Source organism: Rhyacophila brunnea, unplaced genomic scaffold (assembly GCF_057557595.1).
Source record: "Rhyacophila brunnea isolate RB1 unplaced genomic scaffold, BYU_Rbru_1.0 scaffold_24, whole genome shotgun sequence".
Lineage (NCBI taxonomy): Eukaryota > Metazoa > Arthropoda > Insecta > Trichoptera > Rhyacophilidae > Rhyacophila > Rhyacophila brunnea.
The window spans coordinates 10,743,963-10,770,062 of record NW_028232904.1 but is presented as its reverse complement, the minus strand read 5'-3'; the positions used below and the strand labels follow the sequence as shown (position 1 = coordinate 10,770,062).

The 26,100-nt window shown below is 35.3% G+C and overlaps 1 protein-coding gene across 6 annotated transcripts in view; it reads right to left on the bottom strand.

Moving 5' to 3' along the window:
• Window positions 1-257: 257 nt before the first annotated feature.
• Window positions 258-26,100, bottom strand: part of LOC147069025 (MYND-type zinc finger-containing chromatin reader Zmynd8-like) — a 44,950-nt gene continuing 19,107 nt past the window's right edge. For all 6 annotated transcript variants that reach the window (XM_085951683.1, XM_085951685.1, XM_085951682.1 and 3 more), the window contains 11 exons: window positions 25,326-25,385; window positions 21,786-21,880; window positions 20,207-20,308; window positions 16,691-18,336; window positions 15,521-15,669; window positions 14,956-15,084; window positions 13,689-13,848; window positions 11,648-11,771; window positions 8,363-8,495; window positions 6,542-6,905; window positions 258-1,942 (listed from right to left, as the gene is read on the bottom strand). In XM_085951683.1, the coding sequence (XP_085807809.1) occupies window positions 1,698-1,942; window positions 6,542-6,905; window positions 8,363-8,495; window positions 11,648-11,771; window positions 13,689-13,848; window positions 14,956-15,084; window positions 15,521-15,669; window positions 16,691-18,336; window positions 20,207-20,308; window positions 21,786-21,880; window positions 25,326-25,385 (3,207 nt within the window). In that variant the 3' untranslated portion in view covers window positions 258-1,697. The remainder of the gene's footprint in view (window positions 1,943-6,541; window positions 6,906-8,362; window positions 8,496-11,647; window positions 11,772-13,688; window positions 13,849-14,955; window positions 15,085-15,520; window positions 15,670-16,690; window positions 18,337-20,206; window positions 20,309-21,785; window positions 21,881-25,325; window positions 25,386-26,100) is intronic.

Sequence of the window (26,100 nt, the reverse complement as noted above, 5' to 3'; positions counted from 1 at the left end):
ATTATATGGCACTGTAAACATTAGATAACTCTTTTCGACAAGTCGTGATTACAAAAGTGATATAAAAAAAAAACTCCAAGCAAACAATATGGTATGGTATTCAAAAAATTTTTGAAATGTGAAACTTCAGAACTGAGTTTTATGTACCGAGGGTGCTAAACCAAAAGAGTGTTAGACACGTTATGGCCAAAATGCGTTATATAAAGTGTTAGAGTAGGGCTGGATGGATAACTTTTGGCCTTTGATATGTTTTTTTTCACATTCAATTATGAAAAAAAGTCACCAATACGTTAAAACTAATTTGTGTATTTAACGGTTTCTTACCTAGATAAATTTTTACTAAACAATGTACATCTTGAAATACATAATTGAATTATTTTTAATGCGGTCGTTTGGCTATATTATTTAGAAAATCGTCTTCAGTATTGCAAAAGTGTGTCAGCAAGAATAATTATTCTTTGATAAAGTTGTAACTATCATTCTGTAGATAAGTTTGTTAGGTAGATAGGTCATACAAAGTTGTAAATAATCATAAACACCCTTTTTGCTGTGTCGATATAATTCCAATATGACAAAGTTCCCCTATTCAACGCACGCATTCTGAATATCAGATACTAACAAAAGCACAGAACAACCATAAAGCGAACACCAGTGGAGGTAGGTTGTGGAGATCCACCATAAATAGTGCACACTAAACTTTGCTAGTCATACTTATTTGTTTTCATTGAACTGAGAATACAAATTGCAGATGTTCTCAGTTTAAACCCTGCCTAAACAAAACTGTAATAGATAAAAATATTCTTCTATCTATAAACTATCGAACTGTGTATGATTTAATGGCATAGTTTTACCTTTATATTTGTTATTATGGTTTATGGTTTGTATAATATAATTTGAAAACACCTCAGAAAAATATATAACGACTAGAAAAAATCTTTTTGAAATTCATTCTACAAAAAAATAGTTTATTAAGCTATTAGCAAGTGCATGTACGTTATAACTAGAATTTGGAGTGATCCTGACAATTAAGGTAATAATTATTAATACTTTGATTTAAAAATACAAAAGCCGAAAAAAGTGAGAATTGTAAAACACTAGTTAACCTTGTCACAATTAGATATGACACACATAGCTTAGTGGTCAGGGCACATGGGCGCGGGTTCGAATCCCGCTGGGTGTCATATTTTTTTCAAAAAGATTTTTTCTAGTGCTTATATAATTATTAATTTCTTTGAGGTGATTTCAAATCGTGTTTTCTGACCTAAAAAATTCTGTTGGTTGACCTAAAAAAATTAAAAAAAAAAAATTTAGGCAGGGTTTAATTGAATTTTAAAAACTAACTTAACGTCTACAATTGTTTGTTGGCAAATTGACAAAGTTTAGTGTGCACCATTTATGTCAGATCTCCACAGCCTACCTCCACCCTTCGCTATTGGTGAACACCGATATCAGATACTTGCAGAAATTATTGGCAGTAAGAAGGTATGACTTTAAAAGTGCAGACCACGCGCCTCTTATTACATCAAAAGTGAAGAGTTAACTGTTAATCTTCCTCGGACCACATGCAGCAGGTGTATTGGAAGAGTCTCAATCTGATCTGACATAACGTATCCTGGAACGCCGCTAGTTATCATCTACAGGGTGTATTCGAAATATTTGTGACAACTATTTTTACAACACAATAATCCCTCTCTAATTCAGTCTGTGGTTAGCTTACAACTCAATGTACTGTTATTATTCATCACATTCACTATGGGGTCACTCGAGGTCTTGGTTGCGGCGACTGGTAGGGATTCCATTTTTTGCAGATTTGTTTGGACTAGTGTCGGCGGTGGCTCTTTGGCGATGGACAGCGGATTCTGTTCCGTCGACGGCATCTGGTTTGGCGGTCGAGGAGCGATTTTTATTAGCTTCCTCGAGATCACCTTGCCATCTGTGCCTGCTGAAAATTAAAAAAATGCCGGTAAAATAAAATAAAATAATGTAACAAACAAACCACGTTTATAAAGTCTTATGGTGAGTCTAGAATAGACCCCTTAGGACCAAACAAACCCATCTCAATTATAAGCAATTATGAGTTACGTATGGCACTGGATATAAAATAGCATATTACAAATGACAAGGAAGATCAAAAGATTCAACAGATAAAAGATAATTCAATTTGTAGAGAAAATAGACATAGGTTTCTTTGGTTCTAAGAAGTCGCAAATAGTAGTATACATAATTGCTAGAAAAATATCCATCATCATCATCAGGGGCGCGACAACTTGGTGTGGGTCCTGGCCTCCTCCAACAGCTCCCTCCACCTGTCCCTAAAAAAATATTACCCTCAATAATACCTGTAATAAAATTTCTATGAAGAATCAGGGTTAAATACAAAACGTATAAAAGACTACTGTTTTTAGGGGTCTATTTTTCACAACTGTTATAGCTGTATGTATTTGTATTATAATATGAATGTTTTGGTTCTGGTACAAGTCGAACATGTTTTGTGTTTGAAATGGTCAATGTATAATAGTAATTTATAATTAACTATTTCTTTTATTCAAACGAATAATTCACAAGATTTAAGAATATATCTGTACACTAGAGCAGTGCTCCGCAACCGGTGTGCCGTGAGACGATGCTAGGTGTGCCGCGGTGCAATAGCCAAATTTGCGTACATAGCTGGTAATATATTTTAGCACCTGCGTGAACTAAATAAAACAATGCAAGGTCAGAATGAAAATATATTGACGTGCTCTGATAAATTAGAAGAATTCAAAAATAAACTCGAACTTTCGAGTCAAAAAAAGTCGCCTGCGGCGCTATTTTGCTACGTTAGTATCAATATTTTAAATCATCTCATTATAGAATACAGTTTATTACTATTGTGTCAATACTCGACTAATAATTATTCCTAACCCGACAACTAACCATAATTATATTAATATAATATAACCATACGAAAAATCGCTAGACATAAAATCAATACCATTAATTTTACCTCTGACACTATTTGAAAAACGCTATTTTAGAGTATCACGCTGTCTTTAACCTTAGCGACAGGTAGGGGGGCCCGCCAAAGATATTGGTCTGGGGTCCCCCTTCAGGATGTGGGGTCCATGTTTTGGTGTATAAATTGTTTTACGTGTGGTGTGCCGCGGAATTCTGGAAAGACCTTCGGTGTGCCGTGGGTGTAAAAAGGTTGCGGAGCACTGCACTAGAGAATGAACCACGGAAGTCCAGTTTTTACCGTTTCTGAGTTGAATATGCAGAAAATTTTCTTTTATTTCATTACACAAATGAATGAAACACTGAAGTCCACAAGTAGTGAATTAACCGATATACGAGGGTGGGTCAATAAGTCCTTAGAAAAGCCGACAGGTGGCGCGACTAGTACTGTAAGCGGTTTGTTTTCATGCAGCGGCACTACCGATTCAGTATGCTGCGAAGTTTCAATCAGATTGGTCAGGTTGTTGTGTGTTTCTCGTACATTTAAAAAAAAAAATTGCTTGTGGAAAATGGAAAAATGGAAAATGGAGAAAATTGAGTTTAGAGCTGTTATTAAACATTTTAATATAAAAGGGTTAACAGCAAAGGAAATAAAAAATGAGTTGGATTTAGTTCACGGCATATCTGCTCCTTCACTTGCAACTATTTATAACTGGTTAAATGAATTTAAACGTGGTCGTACATCAACAAAGGATGAACCACGCTCAGGACGTCCTGTAGAGGTGACTACACCAGAAATGATCAATAAAATCCACGATATGGTGTTAAGTGACCGAAGATTAAAGTTGAGTGAGATAATTGAGGTTACAGGGATCTCAAAAGGTAGCGTCATTTCTATTTTACATGACAAATTGGGCATGAAAAATATTTCTGCAAGATGGGTGCCGCGTTTGCTCACAGTCGACAATAAACGCAATAGGGTGGTGGCCTCTAAAGCCCTGTTGTCGCTCATGCAACGCAATCCGGATGAATTTTTTCGTCGCTTTGTGACTGTAGATGAAACATGGATACACCACTATACTCCCGAGACGAAAGAACAGTCAAAGCAGTGGATTGAGAAGGCAAACCATGTCCAAAGAAGGCGAAAACCGTAAAATCAGCTGGTAAGGCTATGGCTACTGTATTTTGGGATGCACGTGAAATTATTTTCGTTGACTATTTGGAAAAAGGAAAAACAATAACAGGGGATTATTATGCATCTTTATTGGACCAGCTAAAAAACAAAATTGAAGAAAAACGGCCTCATTTAAACAGAAAAAAAATCCTCTTTCATCAGGACAATGCCCGTGTTCACACATGTTTACGATCAATGGCTAAAATTGAAGAATTGAAGTTCGAATTGGTCGACCACCCACCGTATTCGCCAGATTTAGCCCCCAGTGACTTTTTCCTTTTCCCAAACTTAAAAAAATGGCTAAGTGGACAACGTTTTTTTTCAAATGAAGAAGTCATCGATCGGACAAATGCTTATTTTGAGGACCTTCCGAAAACTTATTTTTCTGACGGTTTAAAAAAAATTGAGAAACGTCTAACCAAGTGTATTGAGCTCCAAGGAGATTATGTTGAGAAATAAAAAAAAAATACAAAAATAAAAACTGTTTTAATGCTTTTTTCTAAGGAATTATTGACCCACCCTCGTAGCTAATTAAAAAATCACTGAAGTCCAATTCACTTTAGTGCATAAACAACGGGTGTCCTTTTTACGATGTTTATGCTCTAAGAAAAATGTTAATAAACCATTATAATAATTCCATAAACACGGAAGTCCAACAAACGTTAGGTAGGTACGTATTATCTATACTATAATTTTCGTTTTTCTTTGTAAAAATCCAGACAGTAGACGGAGGCTGACGAGCCGGAGTGCGTGGTCGGAGTCTCAAATTTCAGATTTAACCCGTTGCAACCCGGGGACAGTTTTACGGTTTTTGCGGAAAAAAAGTCGCCGCGTACAAGGTCTTGAAACGCCGAAGTTAATGCTGCAACCCCCATTTTTTATTGAAAATGTCGTTAGAATGTGTACATTTAAAAAATATTGGCGTTTATTTCAGCTTGATCGGATGTCAAATGGCAAAGTTAGATTAGAAAAACTAATAACCGCCAGGTTGGCGCGGGCGACGTGTTACGCATAGATCGGAATGCTTCACTCACGGACAATAATTGTATGTAGTGGCATCAGAGCCGGAGTGCGTGGTCGGAGTCCCGAATTTAAGTTTTAACCCATTGCACCCCGGGGACGCATCAGAGCCAGAGTGTGTGGTCGGGGTCTCGAATTTCAGTTTTAACCCGTTGCACCCCGGGGACAGTTTTATAATAATAAATAGAATTTGTACTACTTTTTTAGATATTTAAATGCAATAAATGTACAAAAAAATAAAAATCTAAAATATTAATTATATTAATTAATAAAAGCGCCGATGAGTAGGTATTAAAATGACCAATAGCTAAAATTTGCCGCTATTAGTATGTCACACCTTAGCATATTGGATAAATGCGACGATTGGGGTGTTTACCTGTGGAGTTACAGGGTTCGATTCCCGGCTGGGTGGCATACTTTTTTCAAAAAAGATTTTTTCTATTGGTTATGATATACTCTCTCAGAAAGTGTTTTTCTAAAGTATATAATGTTCTATAATAGTAATTATTATAAAACGCAATAAGATCTATTCATAACAAATTCTAGTTTCTTGGAAATAACTGTACATTTAAAAATTCACGGCCTGATTGTGTGAATCTAAAATTTTATTGAAATGCATGTGGTTTTTGACGAATGACTCATCGTGATCTCGTCAAGTGTATAGTCTATTTAGGTACGTACATTTTAAGAACTTAGGTTAAGCATACATTGTAAAGCCATGTTATTGAAGTACCATTTCAAATGTAGACTAGTGTTTTAACACGCGCCGCGGGGGTATTCAACCCTTGTGCCCAAGAGGTGACGAGAGGTGACAAGATTGACGTCAGGCGAGTTCATTCAAGAAACAAAGAGAATGCTGACCGGGCGTTGCCCCTAAGTATTTCCTTTGTGTTCAAATCATATAAATAGTTGGGGATGCAACCCACTATCATACACAGTCATTCAGATCTTGCTTAACGTAACAATGTCCGTCACTGTGTAATTTGTCAGAACACAATCTTCGTAGTCTTTACTTATCCATCATAAACTTAAGCTCAGTAATTGTAAATGCAAACGTGTCTGCAACTTTAAATAGAAGGAGACAATACAAACACGGTTTATTGTATTTCACACGCCCATCTGTTTTATCATTTGGAGTCATTCATCAATCTACTTACCCTGTTCTATATTCCATCTTCCATCTATAAATGCAGGCGATAGAGTGAATTTTGGTAGAAATTGTCCAGATGACTGCACAATTGCCGCTAAGCTATTGGACTACCTATGAGTTATGTGTATTAAAATTTAATATATACGCTATCAGAGGTATTTCAATTCGGACTGGACGGCTTTGTAATTAAATCGAGGAAATTAGATAGGAAGAATTTTATACCTTGCGTTTATTAAGATGAGTTACAAAATGTTCATTCTTACCAGGGGATGAAGCAATGGCCAGCCGTAGAGGAACCGCAGTCGAGTTACCGGCCGTTGAGCTCTCTTTACTACCTTGCCCGGCCATGCTGACTTTTGATATGACCACGGTCTTCATTTTTTGCGGTTCGCCGTCAACACTCTTGTCCACGCAATTTACTAATTTGGAATTCTGCAGAGTCTGTATGGTCTGCGGGATATGGTTGCCGGCCACTTTCCTCGATATGATGATGCTGCCGTCAGGCTGCACCGACATGGTCTTAACGGTCGATGACGTCTGGCCTGCGCTGGTCTCCCGGACTGTGAAATTCGTTACAGCCAACGACGGAAGAGCCGTGTTTGTGGATAATATGTCGTAATTTTTCTCCTGAATGAAAAATAACAAACGTGTTAATCAGATAACTATAAATTTACTGAAAAAATATTTTAAATGGCAATAATATACAAAAAAATACATGAATCTTAACTATAGTCACTTTTTAGTGAGATTAAGTGAACTTATTTCAATTTACGAAGCATTTTAGTCCACTGAGATTCATAAATTATTTCATATTACGAATTGCAAGTTGAAGGAACTAATTTATATAAGAATTACAATTTACAACCGATTTTGAATTAACCATGTTCATATTATTACAGTAAAACCTCGTTAATAAGAACGTGGATAATTTTAAATTTGCCATAATTCGAAATTTTCGCAAAAAAAGTCCCTTCAACATTATTTTCATATAAAACCATACCTTTAATTCGAATTTCGTAATATGAAATGATTTCAGAGTCCTGGCATATGAGTATAAATCGTAATAAATATTGCATGAGCCAGGCATTCAAAATTATTGTAACAGACTTTTTAAAACATCATAAATTGCTTATTTTATGAAGGTAATAAAAATAATAATCATGACATTTTATGACCCATTAACACATCAGTGGCACAACTGCACTCGACTCAAAGGAAAAACAATAACTCGCATGTTTCAAGGCTGTAGGTATTTAATTGTTGATTGTTTATTGGATTTTCACATAGTTTTACTAGATAACCAATTGTGTTGACAAATTAGAAAAATAAAAATTATTTCGTATTTTTTTATAATTGAGCCCATATCCAGAAAGCGAGCGTTATCGCGATAACGCTGTTTTTTTTGTAAATCGGTTTGAATTACGCGGCATACACCTATGCATGCACTCACCAAATATTACTTTGATATTCTAACAATAGGTGGCAGTAGACAGTCCAAACTGACCACGCGTTGCACGCTGTTTATCCGTATACCATAACACAGTAAAACCTCGTTAGTAAGAACACTGATAATTCGAAATTCGCCGTAATTCAAAATTTTCGCGAAAAAAGTCTCTTGAGCATTATTTTCATATAAAACCATACCTATAATTCGAGATTATTTCAGAGTCCTGGCATACAAAAATATTTAATAAATCATAATATAGTACACTATTTCATGAGCTAGTCATTGAAAATTGAGACAGATTTTTCTTAAAACATAAATTACTTATTTTAAGAAGGTAATATAAATAATCCTGACAATTTATGATCTATTACACACACGGAATCGGAAAATATGATCGTGAACGAAATCAATGAAAATCAAAGAATTCTTTTTTTCAAAATTCTAATAATTTCCCCCCATACATTTCATATTTCGTAATTCGATTTTCGGTCCCATGGAATTCGTATTAACGAGGCTTTATTGTAGTAAGTATTTTGGAACAAGTTTTGGCACTAAGTATTTTTTTATACTGGTAATAAGTATACTTAGTCTTCAAAATCGACCAGTTTTCCCACCTCTAGTGTCCACAGTCAATTACCTGTGTTCCATTTTTGGGAGTCTGCACGCAGTGTCCCGTGTGAGTGGCCCAATGGTCCTCCTGGCACTGGTAACTGCAGTATGAAGTGTTCCAACAACAGAACAGCTGCGATCTGTTCTGACAGGAGGCGCACCTGAAAATATTATAAACACGGCTAAAGTATTCCCTCGTTTGATGAAGTAGACAGCTTCTGCAAAGTCATTATTAAACAACAAAAAGGAATCAATCGTCACCATATTTTCCTAAAGAAGATTTGATTGGAATGCTATAATAAATAGTCATATATTTCTTTGTCCATTTCTGTTCCTTAAGCCAGAGTTATCTCACACCCTCCTTGGATGTTCCAAGATTCTATAGTTCCGCCATATACACTGTATCAGTGGCGAAGGGTGGAGGTGGGCTGTTAAGATTTGCCATAAACAGTGCACACTAAACTTTTCCTATCACACGTATTTGTTTTCATTGAAATAAAACTACAATTTTCAGATGACGTTGGTTAGTTTTTAAAATTCAATGGAACCCTGCTAAACCAAGCCATAATAGATAATAGTCAAAAAATATTCATCTATCTATAAAATATCCAAAATTATGCAATTAAATCATACATATTTTATAGATAGAATAATAATTTTTATCTATTATAGTTGGGTTAAGGCAGCGCGTACTGAATTTAATAAAATGAACCAACAATATGTGTAATACGTATTCTTAATCCAATGAAAACAAATAAGTAGCATGAATGAAAAAGGGTGTACAATTTTGTGGTATCGCCCAAAGTATCCCAAAACTATTATGGTTTGATTTAGGCAGGGTTTAATTGATTTTAAATACTAATCAACATCATCTGTAAATTGTAGTCTTAGTCAATAAAAATAAATACGTATGACTAACAAAGTTTAATATACACTATTTATGGCGGATCTTCAGCCTACATCAACCCTTCGCTACTGCACGGTAAGTATACTTAGTAATTAGTGGTGTTGGTTTGAAGAAATAGTGAGTTGGGTTGAAACTACCATAAAAAATCTGTAGCATATGCTCAAGTCAGATTCAAAGTTGCTATGTTTAAATATTTTTATAATGTACCTACAAAATAATATCGTTGATATCCATGTCATTTAAACCTCAAATAACAAAGTAATTTCACAGAACCTTCGTTATCAGAGGAATTACTTTACACTTAATAATAAAAGACAACATTCTTATTTTTAAGCCACGGCCGCTCCCTAAGTGGAGCGCATGGCAACCATGTGAAATCTCCAAGAATCTCGAAGAAGTCATCTAATGTCGTCACGGGTGAATACATCCAGGAAACAGTATTAAGCGGCATTCTAGGATGTCAGAATCCAGCTCACCGTGGCATTGACATCTGTTGAGAATTTAGTTTTACAATATAAAGGCGGTGTCGAGTAGGGACGAAACGTCCGCCTCTAAATCCGTTTGAATCTCGCATCAGGGAAAATTTACATGCTGTTTTGACTTTTTTGTTGTACGTAACAAAAAAATTAAACATTATGAAGCCGTCTCAATTTGCTTTTTTTCGTTCAGTTAAATTGCGACAATAATATAAGGAAGTTACGATTAATAACGCACATCGATAGGTATATAATTCTCAGAGGCAACTTGGCAATAATGAATGACTACTAATCCTAGCAAAAACAAAAGAATTGAGGATACAGTTACAAGAGAGACATACGTAAAATTGGGGTGATTTGTTGCAATTTATAGTGTTTTTAGAATTGTATTACAATTCCATATTTGTGGTCAATGATATGTCTTCCAAATCAGAATCCTCCCTCCAACCCCTTGTCCGGAAACTTGTACGTATGCAGTTCGCCGTATCACATTTCACCGTGAAATGTTGTATTGGGAATATATGACTGTATATTAAAGACTGTCCAACCTCTTTGGGTCGTATAGTACTGACATAAAATTCATGTTGAAATAAAACACGGTTCTTGTTGGTTTATACTTTGCAGGAAGCAAGCAAACAAATTTTGAAAATAGCCGATATACTGGATTATTTGTTAGGTTAGGTTGTCATTGTTGAATTCATAATATTAGCCAAAATCAGCTATGAAAATTGAATTGATGTTCATATTGAATCTAATAAAATTGGAGACCATATTGTATACGGTCATCTCTTTTCCATAGAAAGCTCACGGCGAGCTGTGCCACAGTGAAATGTCTTACATACAATTTACATGTAATCCTGCAACCCACATTTTCTAAAGCTAGTACTGAAAATTTCGTAATAGAGTGACAACGATTATCGATGGACAATAAATAAATAAATAACATTTTGACAGACTGAAGTGAAATAATCACTTTGTAATTGGACTTGTACTAATCATTTCTTTTGTTTAACAGGTTCGCTGCCGCCCTATATAATATAGAATTGACCCCATGTGCCAATCCACGAAAACGTAAAAATTAGGTCAAGGTACACGAAACCAATGACTATATTCATAATATTTTTTATTAGTTGATAGCATGTAAATACGTCAATAAATAAGTTATGTTATAACAAGTCGTAAATTATAAAATTTTTCACAGTACCTACACATTGAAAACATTCAAGTGGGTTTTGTGAATGTGGCACCTGTAAAATACTCCAAAATATTATGTTATGCAATTTTGTTTTATGGTTTTTTTACGGACTGACAGATAAAACAAATTTATTGATTCCCTAATTGCTTTTATTGGATTTGGTACTCACCATGTTATGAAAACAATCAAATTTCAAAGCAATCCACTTGAGTAACACTAATAAGAAGACCAATTAATATTTTCTTTGAACAGTGGCCTGCTTGACTAAAAAACTTTTTATCTTTATAAAATAATACTGAAAAATATTCTAAATAACCTAATGCTGCCACTGCTGAACATGTGATAAGTGATAATGATAAGTGGTATGTAGGTAGGACCTTATAAAACACAGTGCCGAAAAATGTCTATAAAAAATCTAATTATGATGCAAAATAAAAACCAACAAGTGAAAAATATCGGTAACGTATTCAAATACGATGCCAGCTAAGAAATAAACCACTCAATGGTAGTGCCAGTGAAAGAATGACATTTTCGTGATTAATATACAGGCGGCTCCGATCGGATACGGCGGCACCGAATATGAGTGGCCACGCGGCTCCGATCGGCGCCGGGGGCAGCAAACCTGTTGAATGCGTTTATCTCAAAACTATAGTTTAGCACCTCTTCTACCCGTCTCCTCAATTATAGCATAGCGTGTTGCAGTTGATGAATGAATCTGATTACAATTATATTTACCACTGGAATAATTTAGCATTGGCGACAGCCGTGATTTTCTCAAGTTCTGCGATTTGTTTCGCCTCCTGGACGGCTCTCCGGATTTTGGAATCACAGTATTGCCGCGTTTCTTCAAGTTTTGCATCTGAAAAATCACATAGGTGTCATGAAATACAATACCTAACACAGTCTACATTTAATATTTTTAATTACAGCGTTTATTTGTTGGATTTTCATGTTCTATCTACTGTGGAAATTATGCATACGCTGATTACTGGCAAAATTAAAAACTAAATAACTTTTGAACCTACAGAAATGTTTCTATCACTTTACTTTGATGCTACCATGGAACGTCATTTACGACTGTACTAAAAAATTCACATGTTTGAGACAGGTTATATAAACACAATGCAGTGACGCCCCGACTGTCGAGTGTGACGGATGAAAACATGTATGATTAAGTGAAAAATAATTCTAAAATCACTGACATCTGTCATTGAATGCAAAACAAATTTTTATTTCATCGTGTAATTCATAATATTTAAGGTGTCTGTTCAATAGAGTCTTCGTTAATCGTTAAAACAAATATCGTGTACAGTAAAACCTCAATATAATGCACTAATGCGGGTGGGGGGATGTCTGTTCAAGCCGTAAGTCCGTTAAATAAAAAAAACAAACATAGTCCTGTTTATTTGTCTTCAGACGATATATCCAGACACAGAGTGACGTTAATATTCAATGTAGACGTGCATGCTTTCGGTAATCCTGCTTTGATTGGAAAAAGAATCAACTTTTGTTCGCACTTTTAAAGCTTGCTGTTTTTTTCATAATCGACTCTCTAAAATTACGAAAATGCATCTAATATTTAGTTAAATTTCGTTACCTGACGAATAGTCAATAAATGTTATTAGATCGTCGAGATGCCATCTTACCACCGATAACTTTGTTTTTGGGCGTGTTATTTCGCCTTCCTAACTATCTTCATTTCCATCCTCATTTTCCAAAATCATAACTTCATCTGCTATTTCACTTTCAGTCATGAAGTGATACCCAGGGTCACCAGGGTCAGGGGATTTAAGAATATATTCCTCCGACGCCATCACAAAACAAATTGACGTGCTTACACCTCGATTACAGTCTTCGATTGGCGACGACTGCGAAATTTCGTTCCACATACTGTTGAAAATTATTTGCTGTTTCACTTATGTACGCTCTTAACAGGATGTTTTTAACAATTTTCACATTTGACCGGATATTTTGTCAGTTATTATCCGAAATCCGTTTTATCAAGGTTCTACTGTATTGAATATATTTTGTATGGTAAAGTTGAACGTGTCTAGAGACGTTGCCACTGTGGTGGGTGCAGTTTGCAATATTGCGTTGGTGAGATCCGTAGGTATATTATCACTTTTTTAATTCACTAGATGATGTTAACTTTATACGACATTATGATGAGTTTTATCAACGCTTTGTATTGTGATACTTTAATAAAATGTCTTAATAGTTTTAATGTGGTACGATTGGTGGTAATACCAACTTGTTTATGATGTAATGTAGATAACTCACATATGGCCATAAAAAAATTAATAAGCCACAGACCACTGCAGAAACGATAAAGAGTATTTTGTTTTGGTTACATGTATATTGTACGTACATATTACATTTCACAGTTCGCCGTGAGCTTTCTTATCGGAAAGAAATGACTATATACTATACGGTCTCCAATAATTTTAGATTCAATATGAACATTAATTCAATTTTCATAGCCGATTTTGGCAAAATTCATGAATTGAAGAATGAAAACCTAACCTAACAAATAATCCAGTATATCGGCTGCATACATACAAATTTCCGGAGACGATTTATTTCATATTCTATACTCTATGCATTATGCAACAAAAGAATTCACATTTTTCTAGATGCGGACATTTTACAATACCCAATACCCTATGTAACAATCTCTGTTAGAATAAATTCTCCGCCCGGTTAATCAAGAGTCAACAATAATTCAATTTGATTGTGTGTAATTAATTCCTGTGCTAGTTTTGCATTGATAATTTACCGGTGATTCTTTTTATCTCCTCTTGCCTGTGCCGATTCTTGACGTCGAGGATTTCTTTTTCCAGCTGCATGGACAAGAGAGCAGCCTCCACCGAGACGCCTTCCTTCAAGCCAATACTGCTCAACGTACTGACCATCATCTGCTTGAAAAAGTCAGCAATCTGGAAAAACACATAAATATTAGAAGTTGTTATATATATATGATGCTTTTAGGATCGGAAATGGTTTAAAAAGAAAAAAAAATATTCCACAAATGGAGTGTTGACCATTCTATAAATAGTATAAGATCTCGCTATTTCCATGATCGTAATAACCAAGTTCGACTGTAACATATTCTTCAATATGTGTTTAATGCTCAAATTACATTGGCAGATTGCGTCTGGCCGGATCATCTGGCACGATTGCCAAAATCTATTATCTATGGTTTTCCGGGATCGTGAACGATCGTGAGCAAATTGAAACCAATCCTATTTCCGTCTGCCACAATTCACAAAGAATCAAACAAAGTTTGCCAAGAACGTACGAAAATAGAAGCTACCGCCCGCTTGCGAGGTTAGGTTCGACAGACGAGTTTTGACGTAAAATTGCGAGGGAAAACTGTTCAGTGTAGCCACCAATCGCGCACCAACGCAATTGAATCGTTGCGTGTAATTGCTTATAGTGTAAAGATGTTGGTCACGATGGTCAGCGTGGATCGTTGGATCGCGCGTCTGCCAATGTAATTAATATTCCTCCACATTCGAGAATTGTGCCTTCTTACAGCCACAATCATAAGGTAACGCAAATCCCCTTATTTAATCCCCGAACGAAATATAATCTGATATAAAAATCCAACATGTGTCCAATTAATGTTATGTTTATTGTTATATTACTAATAATGATAGTATATTCATTAACATGTTTTCTTTTTTAAGTACAAACGTAAAGTTTTTTAGTCATCTTTTCACAATTTAAGAATATTTTCATCCGACGCCATGACAAAGCAAATCGACGTGCGGGCACCTCGACGGTCGGTCTCCGATTGGTGATAAGTGAGAAATTTCATCGCACCTACTGTTGAAAATTATTTGCCGTTTCACTGAAGTACGCTCTTACTGGGGTTAGATCAATTATTAAGAATGCCATCTTTGACCTCATTATTTTGTGACAAAATTGCTCTTATTATCACTTGAGCTCTTTTGGCTTAGTAATATTAATACCTATATATAACTATATATTATTAATAACAAGCACAATTCATTGCCTACTAATAGATTTGAAAAACTTACTTTGTGAGCATTATCGTTGATCAACTTGTGAACAGGACCTGTGGAACTCGGTAAAAAAGCTTCGATTCCTGGTGGTACACCATTAAAAGGATTAATAGACATCGGAGACAGTTCAGCAGACGGTGCAGGCTGTAATTTTGTAATATTAGTCATTAAACAGCTACCAAGATTATATCTTTTTAAAATAAGTGTTTATTTAGTTTCAATACTTTTCTGAAAATGTGAACAATATATATAACACTCTACTTTTGTGGCGCCCAACGTGGGGCTGTCGCAAAACAAAAACATTACTTTAAAAGATATCCTATGATTATGTTTACCTATACATACACTATCATTTATCTCTACCGAGCTGCAATAACTTAAGAACAGAACAGAAGTAGCATAGTGATTTCAAAATACAAATCGGAGTCTATTCAATGGTGCCCAACGTGGGGCTGTTTTTAGTTAGATCAAATGTAATTAATACTGGGAAATATTGTCAGAGGATGAGAGAGAGAAAAAAGAATCAAGTATATGCTAAAAACCTCAAACAAATATTATAATTTATCATTGATAAGCTTACTTCTCTTACTACTGGATCCGCATTCATCTCTTCCGTACACGTAGCAGGTTTCGGCAAGATCTTTACATTGGCAGTGACGTTAGTTGAAGGTGACGCAGGGAGGATGACCTGGAGAGGATTGGATTTTTTTCTTTTCCTCTTTGGAGGACCTGTCAAAAAATTATACACAATGCAGATTCAATAATGACTTGAATAATTTCCCTATGTACCACACTTTATGTCTTCATATTCCTTCATGGCATCAACATCGAGAAACACCTTTCAAAGTTGCGCTGGGATCTTCCAAGGCACTAATTCCAAAGACCTTGGCTGTGAATGGTGTGCAGGACACTTAATTTCGACTAGGGTTGGTGTCACCCAGTGCGTATTGTGAATATGGTAAGAACTGTGATGTTTTCACAATAAGGACTACTAAGAGACTGTACTGACAATGTTTCTTGCAAGTTGAAACATGTCAAAGACAAAAAAATGCAGAGGACCCGGCACATAAGTGGTCATTGATAAACACTAAAATACGTAATATCTTCTTTTCGTATACTTTGGGCATAGTGATCCCACTTGAAGTAAAATTTTACTTGCATGCTCGCGTTAGTCGCACTTGACCTTCGCCTTCTGACAAAGGAAACATTATTTTCCAATATTTTTGTGTGAGGACTGTGCGGGGGATGAAAACATATGTGCGGACATGGTAGGTAGGACGCGCACACCTTACAGGGAACATTGCATTTGGCATTTTATTATATACTAGCGTTTTTTGACACAGCCTAGAATATTACAACAAATTTTCTTGAAAATTAATACATTGACCTTTCATACCTCGTTTCATAAAAATATAATTTTGTAGTTGAATGACTTATTTATTAGTTTCAAAACAATAAATTCTCCCTAAACCTGTGTTCTCCTGAAATGATGTTCATAATTATAACTTATTTTTTCGACATCATTTAAAATTTTGAGAAAACATAGGATTTTTTCTGCCAACTTGCTAATTTTCTTATTCTATCTGGATTACTTTTGTTACTGACAGTTGGCAATAATGATTTAGCGGCCCTCTAGAATGCCCAGTCTCGAACAAACCCAACAGAGTTGAACGCTGTTCAGTTATTAACATAATTAGAAAATGAAAAACCCATTCAAACTGTTGACAGAAATAAACTATAGAATCTTTACCTGCTGGGATTCGCTTTGATGGAGAACTTCCAATAATAGGGTTGCTCACCGCCGGCAGGGTGTGATTCAAGATGGTTATCTGTGGAGACGGTGCTTTGTCACCCAACATATCATCCTGCATGATTACATCTTCACAGATCTTCTGTACAGCTTCGGGCTGAATAGGTAAGACCATATTACCTATCGGTGATACGGGAATACCTTTATCTGAAGAGATAGTACTATTAATGCTCAACGTCTTATTGGGAGGAGATTCGCTAATGGAATTCAGAATCGTGTTCAAATTATCATCTCCATCTTTTTGCGGCAGAGGATCAATAAGCGTCCTAATATCTTTTGCGTAGATTAAATGTTTTTTATTTTGTCCAACATTCCCTTGCGTTATTGTTTTTGGGATATGCGACGGAGAATCCGTGATGATTATTTTCGTAATAGTTTCATCTCTCAAGTCGGCGGGACTCTTATATTTTTTAATTTGAACTTTATTCAATATCAATTCTTTGGCGTTGTCGACCGGAGTCTTTTGTTTATTGGTGGCCAATTCTCTCGAACTGGACGAAATACCGTTGACGACTGTCGTCAGTTTTACACTCAGTTCTTTTACATTGGGCAAAATACAATCCGGCATGATCGATTTCATCGCAATGGGCGCTGCGACAACTGGGGTTACTGTCTGTTTCGCCATCAATTCTTTAATATTGGACGAAATGAAATCTGGAATGGGTGTCGGCATAAGTTGTAAACTGCTTAAAAGCTGGTTCTGCGTTTCGGTAATTGGCGTGTTGACAACTTTCGCCAGAGGAATATCATCAGGATCCACCGGCTCCTCTTTCGGTACAATCAGTTCTACCATATCTTCATCTGCATTAAGAACGCGATCGTTAATCGGTACTTTCGTTTTGGTAACAGTTAAATCTTTCCGAGAAATCATCAGCTGATCATTATTGACAACTGTTTTTTCCAAGTTTTCATTCATGAAATTTTTAACTGATATTTTACCGTTATTGGAACTTTTATGTTGTATACTCAGAGAATTATTATTCAATTTCAAATTTTGAAACATTGCCAAAGAGTCTAATTTAGCTTGGCTTTGAGTCGTGTCATTGGAGTTATCATTATTTTGGAACTTATTTAACACGTTAGTGACTTTGGTCATAACTTTAGCTGTACCGGGGTATACTTTAATTTTGGACACGTCACTTTCGGCCAGACTGCGAATGGGCGGCGTAATTTCTCCACTGCTTTTTCTAGACACGGGATTGGTGCCCTTGGAGGAATCCAAAACTGTCGCATCGGTTATTTTTATTGAATTCTTCAACAAATTTGTCGGGACACCAGCGGTACGATTGACAATCTGCCCGATTTTTTTCTCAGCCTCCCGCGCCTTACCCTCTCGAAGGGCATCTTTGTACTCTAGCATCATGCTGGACTTCTCCAATGGATCTTTGGGCTTTTTAGTCACCTCTAACCCTTGAATCCGTACAGGTTTGGTCTTTTTAAGCGGCACGGATGAGTCGATCGATAAATTGCGGGACCTTTTTCTGATCAGTAGAGGTTTCACAACTTCCGAAGGTTTATTAACATCAGATACGCGATTGGTTATATTATTTTTTTCTACACTGACACCATCCTCTGATTGGTCGATACTGAAAAAATTATAACAATTCTTACATTATAAAAGTCAATAGTAAGATTTAACGCCAATATAAATTGCAACTGAATCCATACTAATGTAATCTATATACCTAGGTGTCCAACAATTCAGGAGACAGTGGGCCAAATGATTTTTTTAGCAATACATACATACTTGACAAATATTGTGCCCTTAGATGTATAAAATATTCACTATAAAATTGAGAATAAAGCCATATTTCGATTCATATGATATCCATGGATATAGAATGTATTCTTTGTCATCACGCCCATTATACAGTGAATGTTCATTTTAACATTATTTATTTGGTAAAATTTTCTATTGGAATTTCAAACTGACTGAGGAATTGCAACTTTTTGCCGTTTGCACTATTTCTTCATGATATACAGTCGAACATGGTTATTACGAAGAAGATGGGACTGACTGAATTTGCTCGTTATAAGCATTACTCGTTATATCGTTATATAACATTTTTAGCGCCGCGTTCTATTTAACCATAGAACATAAAAAATCTGAAAACCATCGTAAAAATCCCCGAAATAAGCATGGCATTGATAAACTACAAAAGAAGTTGTTTATTGTGTTGAGCCGCCGGCGCTGGTAGGTACCTACTGACTTCACAAAGCTTGGATTTTTTACATGTAATTTTAACCATATGCGTGGCGTGTTGTCGGCGAAAAAACGATTTAGGTACTTAAGACACTTAACTAGTGTCATAAACGTAATCTGATCCCAGCGGCATCGGTCTAGTTAACTGCCCGGTCGGATTTTATTGCTTAGGGTCGAAAATGTTGTTTTTAAATGATCGGCACATTAACAGTTTTGCTCGGTATACCCGAGAAATAGCTTGTTATAAAAGTGAATAAATGTATGGAGAAAATCATAAACAATCATAGTCAATGAATGTTTCCTCATTACATCCAAGATCTCGCTATTTCCGTGATCATAATAACCAAGTTCGACTGTATAATATTTTTTATATTGAACAAGGTGAAGTGACCGGCTTCGCACAGGGTCGCTTCGCGGATACATTTATCTTAAATATTTTAAGTATTTATCTTTTTAATATTAAAATATCTATGTAATACAATATGGCAATATAAAAATAATTCTAATAGGAGTAAAGGTCAAACAAAAAACACTAAATTAAAATCAAATCCAAAATATGCAAACGTTATTTATTAATACTATTAATATGTAGTAAAAAATTCAAAATTGGATGGAACAAACAAACAACAAACTTTGTATTTTATATAATACTAATTTAGGAACCATCGCGGGTGTGCGCACAACAACTCACCAAAGTTTCATTGCAATCTGATGAATGGCATAGGAACACATACGAATAGAAGAAGATGGGTGTACTAATTCAGAAACCTTCGCGGGCGTGCCGCACAACTGATCAAAATTTCATCGCAATCGGATGAATGGTATAAGAACGCATACGAATAGAAGAAAAAGAAGAAAATGGTTGTACCAATTCAGAAACCTTCGCGGGTGTGCGCACAACTGACGAAAGTTTCATTCCAATCGGATGAATGATATAGGAACCATATGAATAAAAGAAGATAGAATAAACAAGAAGAAGATGGTTGTACTAATTCAGAAACCTTCGCGGGTGTTGCCACAACAACTCACTAAAGTTTCATCGCAATCAGATGAATGGTATAGGAATGCATACGAGACAGACAGACATTCATTTTTATATATAAGACCTACTGTAAGTTACTATGCCTATAACCTTCACGCAAGTGTAAGCAATAAGTTGATAAAGTTTTATCACAATCAGAAAAATGGTATGGCAGCGCATAAAATACGAACAAACAAACATTGATTTTTTATATATTAGATAATTATAGTACCTGTTGGGAATGGTGGAATCTTGAGTAGATACTTGAAGACTATTGACTTGTACAAGCGCACTGTCAATGCTTTTGGTCCTTTTCAATGCCGAAGCGAAAGACCTGTAACAAAAAAGATTGGTTATTATAGTAATCTATGACTGAAAACGAGATTTTTAGTGAATACACTCGTGTTATTGACTATTTATCTATCTATGTAAATGAGGCGTTTTTCACTGTTACCAGAAAAAAAAATTGCATCGAATTTACGTGTCTTGCAAGAAAGAATGATATAAAAGAAATGAATTTTTCTCCACTTAAGAGGACGTTCTACAGAATTGGCCTTGAGAATTGAAAATATGATTTTTTAACATGTGGTCCATAATATCTGGTCTACTAGTTAATATAAAAAGGTCGTGTCAAAGTTGTTTGTGTTAATAAATCTCGCTCTGTGACTGATCCGACTCATATTTCACATTCATTTCATCAGGGCTGTCGAAGACATAAATCATAATATATATTTATAATTTTAAATTTTTATTTATAATATATATTATTTAAGTTTTGTGCATCTAATGCCGGGTCCACACTGGCAACAAGTTAATTTGCTGGCAACCTCGTTAGATTTTACAATAATTATTGTAAAATTTCTTAAGCAATTATGGTAAGTATCGTAAAATTTAATGAGGTTGCCAGCAACTTGTTGCCAGTGTGGAAATGGCTTAATATCCAGTGTGGTTCACGTAGTGGCATGGACCTGGGGTTAGCTAATTCAGGAAGTCAACACCCATGATAGAATTTTTTCCAGTTTTGGTTGCATTATATTCCAAAACTCTTCTGTAAAAATCGTTTCCGAGTTTATAAATGGAAATTTCTCGGTGTACATAGTAAACAAACCTACGAATAAAAAAAGACAAAAAGGAACATACTGATTCATCGCAGTAAAATCTGGTAATCAAATTCGCCATTTTGAAAAGCGACGATTTTGCGTAAACAAATATCACGTGGTCTGTACGTGTGCGGCAAACTTCGATTGTGTTTGTAATTTTGTGCAAAGTGCGAATGTAATGTTTTCAAATAATTGATATGGATTAATTATACCATAGTATTATTTTCTCGAAATCATAAACATACTATAATAGTATTTGAGTATCAACCTATGTTCAATTTGAATTGGGTTATAATAATAATATACCCGTATATACATCAATAGTATGTTTGCTACAAAATCCACCCAAGTTATCAGTACGTACTTGCACAGGTTTGATTAAAAACCATGATGAAATTAACATTTAAAAAATATGAATGCTTAATATTATTTTGACAGCCCTGTTTTCTGATCGGCTTCATCTAGCAGGTGTTCATAAAATAATAATAATTCTCGAGGCAGAAATTATCAGTAATAATAATAATATTTCTTGAAATAAAATCTCAGATGATTAGTGATTTTTGCGAAAAGATCGATTTAAATTGACATAGTTACGACGCCGAGGTCCTTTTTATACTAAATTATAGGCGGGCTCTTCAGCAGGCCCTTAAGCAAAAAGGTGGAAAGCAAAGTAAGGCAGGATTGTCAGATAAGGTTTGGGTCATCACTCACGTGTTATTGGGCGGAGAGTTGTTTTTTGTTACCACTGACGTCTTGTTAATCACCACCTTTGGTTGCATGTTGACGTTGTGTATGACAACCATGGGCTGAAAAAAAATTATAACCATGTACAGTGAACATCATTGCAATTTAAAAAATTTCACGTAATAGTACGTATCGTACCTACTAATATCAAAGCGAAGTAGATGTAATAATAGATAAATCTCTTTAGGGAATCTAGAGTTGTCAGTGAATTAAATATTATTTTTGCAATTTTTAGTTGATATAATGTTTGATAGTATTAACGTATGAATCAGAATGGTGGGCACTCGGCAAACAGGATATGAGAACTATGGATATCTTTGAGAGGAGAGTTTTGAGAAGAATCATTGGGCCTATTCAAGAAAGTGGCATTTGGAGGTCAAGGTGTAATGAGGAACTGTCAGTGGCGATGAGTGGAGGTAGGCTGTTAAGATGCTACATAAATAGTGCACACTAAACTTTGTCGTTTAACGTATTTTTTTTCATTGAACTAAGACTATGAGATACCCGGGGTTCCAGCAGCTAGCTCAGGTGTCCATCGAACCCCGGATTCACAAAAAAAAAAGAGTTAAACGATTGGAGTGTAAATAAAACACGGCCTTTCGTGCTCGTAACGTGGTCTTCTTATATTTTCTTAATTTTTAGTTTTACAAATTATATTTGGGATTTTTACAGTTGTAGTCGTCAGGTCCGTACGATTTGAAAACCAGACGCTCACTAACTTTATTTCTCTTTTTTAAATTTTGCATACCCACGCTGTCCAGCAAAAAGGACTCTCGTGATTGGCCAAATTTTATCGCGTGATGCTTTTGATTTGACGAATCACGAGGACCACCGCAAAATTTATTATATATGAATACTTATATTTAGTCTTAAAATTATCTCTCTCATCCATCATCATTTATACTTTTTTAAGTCAAATTAAATTTATCTTAATTTCACCTCCGCCCAGTATATGATTTTCACACACCGGACGAAGGCCTTTACTTATGAATAAAAAAAATTACGTAGTTGAGCAAGGAATCAGATTAGATGTTTTATGAAGCCGTTTCTAGAGGTCAGGGTTACGTTTCGACTTATGACTACTAAATGATTATTTTACACCGGGAGAAGCCCGCCTGTAACAGGGGTGTATCAATTACAACATGTAGATGGTATTTGTTAGTTTTGAAAATTCAATTAAACTGCATAATCCGAGCCATAGTAGATAATAGTCAAAAAATATTGGTTTATCTATAAAATATTTTTTATCGATTATGGTTTGGTTTTAGCAGGGCCTAATGAATTTTAAAAAGACAACCAACACTGTGTTCTTAATCCAACAAAAACAAATAAGTGTGACTGAAAAGTGTGTACTGTTTTTGTCGTATCGCCCATAGAATACCAAAAATATTATGATTTGGTTGCGCCAGGGTTTAATTAAATTTTAATATCTAACCAGCACCATCTGCAAATTGTACTCTTAGTTAAATAAAAACAAATAAGTTTGACTGACAAGTTTAGTGTGCACTATTTATGTCGAATCTGAAGAGCCTACCTCCACCCCTCGCTACTAGAAGTTGTACACACTTTATAGAGACGAAAAGATCACGTTGCATATGAAAATGTAGAGACTGCGCTTGATCGGCCACATGCATAGATTTCAGAATGCTCAGTCAAAGCAACTGGAGAGTACCGACTGATCGTCCAGGATGGAGGAAGTTTTTAAAGGAGGCCAAGACCCGCCAAGGGTTGTAGTGCCATAAATGATGATGTTTGATAGTTTCGATTTAACAAATATTGCAAACCTATGAAAAATATACCACTTCCCAACCTCAACAGTTGACAGAAATGTGAGTTGAGGTTTTTAATTTTTTATGAGGGCTATGTATACATATATCATTAAACAAGTTGTTGTAAGTATGTTTTATTGGTTTTGAGGTAAGTAATCGAATTTGAAGATTGTGCAGATTATTACGGACAACTTTAAATGCTTGTAAAATACGACAAAGCCTATTGAAGAGATAACAAAATTACATACCTACAATACGATAACTGATTGTGATTGATAAACAATTTTCATAACAGGTAACTTTTCCTATAAAAATGAGAAATGGGTGACGATTTGTATACTGACCTAATAACAATTAATGGCCTTAACTCACTGTAGAGTTAAGGTTGTGAAGATTTATGTTTTATGTAGATGTCAGTTGTTTTGACCAGATTTTAATAATTTAAAAATTCTTAAAATTCTATTCAGTATTTCAAGTTGTAAAAAGTTTTATTATAATGGAATTAAGAATGCAGTATGAACTTTAACCTTTTTTATGCCTCACGATATTACTATGGCAGTATCTGACAGGCCGTAGATTTTTAATGACACACATTGAATGCAGAGCGAAGCTCTTACAAAAATCGCTGTAATGGCGCCTGGAAACGTGCGTTGATTTACTTGCACCAATAGTGTGTATTTTAAACTTTTGCGATAAGCTGTTTACACGTAAAAGTGCTGACTGTCTCGCCAAATTCATTCTTCAACAGTAAACGAGACGCGATGTTGTCATTTTATGGTACTATTTGACAGGCCGTGAAAATCGGCTGACCTCAAAATGAGTCTCTGTGCGGTGTAGTTTGTTTTTTTACCGGCAGGTTCGCCACTATTGTTCTACTCCACAGGCGCAGAATGGGCACAGATATAGAACAAATCCCAACAGTCGCGTGAAAATTCAGGAGCTTCCGAACTTTTTTGAGCCAAGCATACAATCTTGCAACTTGCACGATAATACAAGTTTACACGTGCATTTTCTTGCGTAGGTGCAGATATTGCACGGTCCAATTGTCGCGTGAAAATTCCGAAGCATCTGAACTTTGTTGATTCATGCATGCAATCTTGCAATTTGCATGATAATACACGTGCATTTTTTGTTATAGCTGCGATAATATATAATAATAAGCAAGAAGCGATGTTGTCATTATGATACTATTTGACAGGTAGTGAAAATCGGCTAACCTCAAAATGAGTGTAGTTCGTTTTTTTGCCGGCAGGTTCGCCACTATCGTTCTACTGTGCAGGCGCAGATCGAAAAAATCCCTACGGCCGCATGAAAATTCAGAAGCTTTCAAAATTTTTTGATTCGTACATGCAAACTTGCAACTGCAGGATAATACATGTTTACCCATACATTGTCTTACTATGGCGGCGATAATACTTACTGTCAGCAGTAAATCCATGCACGTGTAAACAGGGTATAATACCGATAATTTGTGGCTTAGTATTTCATAATTATTCAAACATATGTCAGTGTATTTAATTTTTTAGATTATACAAATCAATTGACAGTGTCTAGTAATTTGCGTTTAAAGTTGGACATGAAATTTGTATGTGCGGCATGTCAATCACAGCCTCATAGAGCGAGATAATTCACTGAAGGCATAAAACCGGTTAAGGGAGTAAAGTAGGTATGCAATTTATTGACCCACGTTTTAGATATAAGAATTATTTAATATTAAATTATTAACACAACATTTTACCACATCTTGAGAAGGCTTCACACGTGAATAATTCTTTGGTGGCCCTTTGTACATCGGAATCTGAAAATTGAATAACGGTTAGATAGTATTCATTTGTTCAGTTTCGGAAAGTGTGAGCCAGAAACTTTGTAAAAAAATCTTATCTCACTGGTGAAGGTGGGCTGTTGATATCCGACATAAATAATGCACGCTAAACATTGACAGTCATACATACTTATTTGTTACCATTAAACTAAGAACACAAATTGTAGATGGAATTTTTTATCAATAATGTTTTGGTTTAGGCTTTTAGTTTAATGGTATTCTAAAAACCATCAACAATGTGTACACATACTTAATTCAATGAAAACAGTGAATAAGTATGACTGACAAAGTCTAGTGTGCATTCCACAGCCTACCTCCACTCTTTGTCATTGCCAAAATATACAAATAATACAAAAAGTAGTCAAACTGAAATGAAAGACTTACTAGTTATAGTCTCTTCACCAACTCATTGGTTGAAGATAATTTTTTTCATTCAAAAATACCTTAGACTGGCAACAGATAGGGTATCCATGGAAATAAGCCAAACCGAATCGTTTATTACCCTCCAAACTTACACTGTTTCCGTTTACAACCATTTACTAACTAGTTGAGTGTTCATGGAGGTGCTTGCGAAACTGTATACAGAAATCGCTTCGTGTTCCAAAATGCTCCATTCAAATACCGGTGTTTGTACATGCACGTCTATTTGAAACAAGTATTCCTTATATATAAACAGAAAAATATTCTCCTT